The sequence below is a fragment of the Podarcis erhardii genome (assembly GCF_964252035.2).
Source record: "Podarcis erhardii genome assembly, chromosome: 12".
Classification (NCBI taxonomy): domain Eukaryota; kingdom Metazoa; phylum Chordata; class Lepidosauria; order Squamata; family Lacertidae; genus Podarcis; species Podarcis erhardii.
Genome location: NC_138513.1, coordinates 21696624 through 21702623, shown reverse-complemented (window position 1 = coordinate 21702623; position 6000 = coordinate 21696624). Strand labels below are relative to the sequence as shown.

The 6000-nt window shown below is 40.7% G+C and overlaps 1 protein-coding gene across 1 annotated transcript in view; it reads right to left on the bottom strand.

The window, feature by feature from the left end:
* Nucleotides 1–728: 728 nt before the first annotated feature.
* The window catches only part of ITGA8 (integrin subunit alpha 8), a 123790-nt gene continuing 118518 nt past the window's right edge, over nucleotides 729–6000 (bottom strand). Inside the window, exon 30 of the mRNA XM_081881920.1 lies at nucleotides 729–3700. Within this exon, the coding sequence (XP_081738046.1) occupies nucleotides 3614–3700 (87 nt within the window). The 3' untranslated portion in view covers nucleotides 729–3613. The remainder of the gene's footprint in view (nucleotides 3701–6000) is intronic.

The window sequence follows — 6000 nt, the reverse complement described above, 5'->3', positions numbered from 1 at the left end:
TTAATGGTTAGGAACTAGGGATGTGAGGGAAATTTTGCTTGGGTTTGCCTTTTAATGTGCATCTTCCTAACTGAGGTTTCCTAAAACAGCATTTGAACTGAAATGCAGCTCTCATTTCTGGAAATGCTCTGAATCTTGCATTGAGTTTGCCCAATTAAAAATGTCTACTACATTGCGTATATCAGGGGAAAGTGTACACAAATTGGACACAAAACTGTGCACATTTGTGAAAATAACATGGCACAATGCAATGGGGAATATCACTTTCAAAAATGTGTGAATAAGGAAAAAAATGCACACTTAATCACTGACAAATATTTGTGACTCCCCCCCCCCCCCCATGGAACTGGTGCAGAAATGTGGTGATTTGAACTTAAGAAAAGAAAAATGAGTTACTAATATATTGATCCCTATCGAATCAAATACAAATTCATTTCAATCCCAAATGCTCTGGATGCTTCAATGAATGCCCAGTTGCTTTCTTGCACTGCGTTGATTCCATTCATTTAAATAGAGGAGCAGATCTGTAGGATGTGTAAAGGACCTGCCTTCTCTATTGAAATGAATGGGATCAGCCTATGTAAGAAATCCATAGGATAGCCCTTGTAAAATTCCCATGGCAATAGGGAAGCAATGAGCCAGTTCCATTGTGTTAATACATCTTGTGGCATCAGAGGACCCATATTAAACTGAAAACATTTTAAACACATGCTAACAAAGCCTGAAAGTAAGGCAGGGAAGTTATTTTTTTTATTTGGTTGTTAATCAATATATTCAAAAGTTTTCAGAGAATCACAAATGCCAGTGTAAACATGCGCCAGGTACATAGATAATATAAAGTATTGCACATAGAAAAAATACATATCATCCACATTTCCTAATGATGTTTCATCCATCTGTAGTTGATGTGTAGGTGTTCAGCCAAGCCACCTTTCTGGATAAACTATGGGTTTAAGTCAACAATTCAGCATTTAGAAAAGAGATACAACTCATTTCTTTTCCAAGGGTGGATATGTGAATAAGCGGGCAATGGTGTAGAAATCTGCAGCATGGTTTTGATACCTGAGGCAGTCATCTTCTGCATCTTATGAGTGCATAAGAGAAGTAAAAATGGCTGTAGCAAGAGAAAGCCCCCATCTTCACTGTCCTGCCTTGTTTCAACCAGGAACTGATCCCTGCCCCCTGAATGGTTCTCTGTAAAAACATAGCTCAACAGTTAAGTGGATGAGGGGTTCAGGAGCCAATTGTCCGTTTGTTCTTCCCAGTCTCTGGCAAAAGTAGTTTGGGTTTTGGCAAGGCAACAATTAGGATAATGGGAACGATTGAATCTGGGTCATAGGGTGTTAACGTGAATTCAACAAGCCAGGCAGGGAGAAGGGAAGAAAGTGAGCAATGTTAGTACTTTCCAGCACATTTACATTGAACATTTTACTTGTGGATTCAAAGGATATGAGTATAGAAGGTACAGGAAAACCTCATGCAGATTTTTTTTTTTAAAAAAACAGTGCATTTAGTTTTAAGCAAGGTTCACCATATGAGTGGAAGCTAATCTGGTCCAGCCATTCCAAAGTCTATGGACTGGTGGCTATTATGAAAGCTCATGTTTATAGGAAAACCTTGGAAATCTTCCTGGATTAGGTCCAATGATTATCCTGCTGAAATTACTGGGCCTAAACTAGTCTGAACAGGACTAATGCTAGATAAATTTGTAAGAGACAACAGGAAAACAAAAGTCAACTGTGGATAATAATAAAAAAGATCATTGCAATTCAGAAACCAGGTGTGTACATGGTGCTCCTCCATGTCCCCATTACTCTCAGTGGCGCCCTGCTAGTTTCCACACATGAAAAGGAAAGTACACAGATTAGCCCTCTCCACTGAAATTAATGGGAAACCATTCCATGTGCAGGAGTTCCCTACACATGCACCGCATCTCTCATGTTAAAAAAGAGACTTGCTGGATTGGGTTGTTAAAAGTCCAAGTGTCTCCAAATGGTTTGCTAAAAACCCAATAGTATGGAACTTCCTTAGGAAAGCTATGGGAGCAAAAAAGAAAGACATGACCCTTACATTGGTTTCAAACTAGATCTGGATACATTTATAAAGTTAATTTTTAATCTGTTATACAGATGTGCCACACTAGGATTAGGGGAGGTTTTGTTTCACTTTACATCTTCTTCACTTTGAATCATCAGTGGTTGTTTCAATTGGAAGCAGATGCTGAATGTTGGAAGCTCACTTGCGCTAGTGAGCCCAAGCTGAACTTTCCTTAAGAAGGCTTGGTGAATGGGGTTTGTTTTGCAGCAAAGGCTTAACTGATTTTGTTTAATTTACACTGGATGTTTTCTCCCAAATCAGGTTGGCCAGCTGATTTTTCCTGCTTTGCCTCACCTTATTGTATGGGACTTAGGATCACAGGAAGCTGCCCAGTCAGACAATTGGCCCATCGAGCCCAGTATCATCTACTGCGATAAACAGCAATTCTCCAGATTTTCAGACAGGGGACACTCTCAGCCCTAACTGCAAATGTCAGGATTAAACCTGGGACCTTCTGCATGCAAAACAACTGCTCTTTCATTGAGCCATTGCCCTTCTTAGTTGTATTATTGTATTACTTGAGTATGCACAATTTACTACTGTCTTTTCTACAATTAGGTTGCAATCCTATATAGGCTTTGTTGGGAGTAAGTTCCAGACTTTCATGTGAGCATAGGATTGCACTCTGTATCTCTAACATGGGACGCCAGACTTCTCTTTGCTTGGCAATCAGGATATAGTGGATAACCTTAGTCTGCTATGTCCACTGTGTGGGGCGATTAAATAAATGGAAGATTCTGTGTCATGTTCCTTAGGGTTCAGGGTTGAACTATAATCTTCAGGGTCACTTCCCAGGCCTGTGATTCTGCAATTCTTTATCATACACTCCAGCCTATAAAATAATATATACTTTTGCTTCCGTTCCGACTCTTATAACTGGTATATGGAATGTGCAGGATACATCCACTCTATTTACATGCAAAGTAATGTTATCATCAGTATAAAACTTCAGAGCCTATTTTGGTTAGGATGCCCAGCCTACAAAAAGATGGAAAAATAAATAATTGTGCCTCGCTTATGGAAAGTGTTTTAGAAGGCTACTTTTGCTTGTCAGAAGTACTTTCACAGTACCAACAATATTGCTTGTCTCCCTGAGCCAGAGTTTCATAGAAATTCCTATCCTTAGGGAGTCACCACAACATTATGCCATGATACAGTTGAGTTTGAACATTTTGTCTTTAAGCCATACAGCAACGCAGGCGATTCACCACCACATGGTCCAGGTTACAGGAGTGCTTCTAATGCCATCCACGTGTGAATGACTCAAGTGATCCTTTGTTTAAATAAAACACTCTCTCTCTCTCTCTCTCTCTCTCTCTCTCTCTTTGCTGCTCATCAGCTGATTATGTTTTTGAGGCAGTGATCATTGTTCTTGTCTTCCCTTCTAAGGTCATTTATGTAGTGAATGCATAAAACTCTGCATAGTATGGATTACAACCACATCTTGGCAAGAAAGTTCCTGGTAAGTGGAATCTGTTGTACTTTTCTGCTCTTGACCAGGAGGACTCTCCTCTTCCTATGTGTCAGTAGTCTTGTCATTTGTCAGTTGCACCCTGTCAGCCATGTCATCTCGAGGGGGCCTTGCTCTGTCAAAGAAGCCGCACTGGAACAAAACAAAGAATCATGTGTAGACAAGTTGGCAAAGCAACCATCTATGCTCTCTTTTTCAGGTCCTGCCCTCAGACTCAGACATCATGGCTTGGTGTCATACACCTGTATAAACATGTAGAGGAAATACATATGCATTGGCAGTGCTTTTGCCTTAAATTTTAATCAACCATCTCTGTATAAAAAAAACAAAAACAGTTTGCTTACCTGGTTGTGAGAAGTTTTTAAGCCTTAAAAAGATCTCACAACCAAATACCCAGGTATTCCAAACATTAAACCCCTTGTTGCCCTACTGGCTGCATATAGAATTATACCACGCAGAAGCTGTTTTTAAATGCCTCCACAAATTTGTGTGACTGTCTAAGTGCAGCATGAGATTGAATAGGCCTCCCAAAAGCAGTCTGGACTGCCTGTAGGAGCAATCCCTGAAACGAAATGTTTCAGGGGGAAAATCTGGTGTGGCATGAATTGCTCACAGCCACTGAGCTCAATCGAGCTATTCTGGACTAAAGGCTATCGAGTTTGCACCTTGGAAACTCAGTTAAAAAGTGAATTCATTTGAACAAACCGTCAAGGTGGTAACTGAAATGGAGAAGCCACTACAAGGTGATATTGTTTAAAAAAGCAGCAGCAAAGGGGCTGCTTGAATGTCCTGCAATGTCATAGTTATATGGACTCAGCCTGCTAAGTCATAAGCCCCTTGGAAATCTGCAATCTTATTCATTCTCGCAGCTTGCTTTTGAGTAAAGACTGAGCTGAGTCTTTCACAACAGGGCCCTGTAACAACGAACAAACAGCCTCCTGAGCAAAAATTAATTGACCCACCTTGGCATCATCTTGTTTATAACTTCAGCTATTTATGTGAATCCGCCCTAAGCCTCCCATGCTATTCCAGATGTTGCTGCAGTGATGTATTGACAATGCTGCTAGAACAGTGTTTCCCAACCTTGTGCCTCCAGCTGTTTTTGAACTACAACTCCCATCATCCCTGACTAGCAAGACCAGTGGCAAGGGATGATGGGAATTGTAGTCCAAAAACAGCTGGCACAAGGTTGGGAAACACTGTGCTAGAAGATACCCTGGGACAAAGATACACTGGGGAAATGGCAACTCTGTAGTTCTTAATCTTTGCAATGCGAACCACCTTTGGTTCTGTGATGGTGACCGTGGAGCAAGTGTTGCTGGTGCTGGTGGAAACCATGTGTTCAGCATCCGTACTCTAGTCTGCAACCCTTCACAGCTGTGAGCCATGAATCATCTAGTGGGTTAGATCAGAACAGTTGGCGAGTGCTCTGCCGAGTCTTATCTGTGCATTGCCATTTCATACAAACTTGCACTGTGGTTGACCTGTCCTGAAGTTGACCTGTTCTCAAACTATGGAGGCAAGATGTAAGTGTGGGGTAGATGACGGAATGACAAGAGTTTGGTGTTGGGCAAGAGCCTCTCACCTGCTTGACTTACCAGTCTAAGCGGCTGGATTTGATTATCTGCACCATCCTTTGGGGATCTTTTAAGTTCAAACAGAGATGATATAAAGGAATGGAATGCATTTTTAAAATATTAAATCTCTGCATGGCAGTCTTTGAAATTATCCTTTGGAAGGATTAATAGGAACAAGAAGCATGCTTGCTCTGTTCTTCTGAGTTTCTGTGCCAAGCCCGGCCAACTTGTGACCCTCCAAGAAGAAAGCAAGCCCACCCAACATGTGTGCCAGGGGCTCCACAGAGCTCCTGTTTTTGCTGTCTTCCCGCAAAAACAGAGGGGAAACCTAGCTTTGGCAGGATCTGGTCAGATTTTATACAGGCCTATCTGCCACGTATGGAGGATTTCCTTGCTGAACTGCCAGCCTGATACCTTGGAACTGACATGATTTATTTCAGGAGGCAAAAGTCAATGTGAGAGTTCCTGAGCATTTTCTATCTTCTTAATAGTCAAACTTTAAAAAAAAAAGATGGAAGGGGAAAAAGAAGTTTGAAATGGACATGAAACAAGTGGTAAGGTGGATGAATATTTATTTTCTTTTAAATCAGATGTTTCAGATTATTTATTTTAACTGTATTGTATCAGGGTTGTTGTTGGGTTTTTTAAAAAACAGTTCAAAACCAAATGTATGACCCTCTGTCAAACAATTTCATTTCTCCATTAAACTTGCTATTCTATGTTAATGGGAAACCCTGGGGAACAAGATATGACTTCTGAGGTCAAGCATTATAAATATGAGAAAATAAACCATGTACTGCATTTATTATTGTTGCAAGTTATGAATATTCATCACTCTTATCTACCAAACAACAT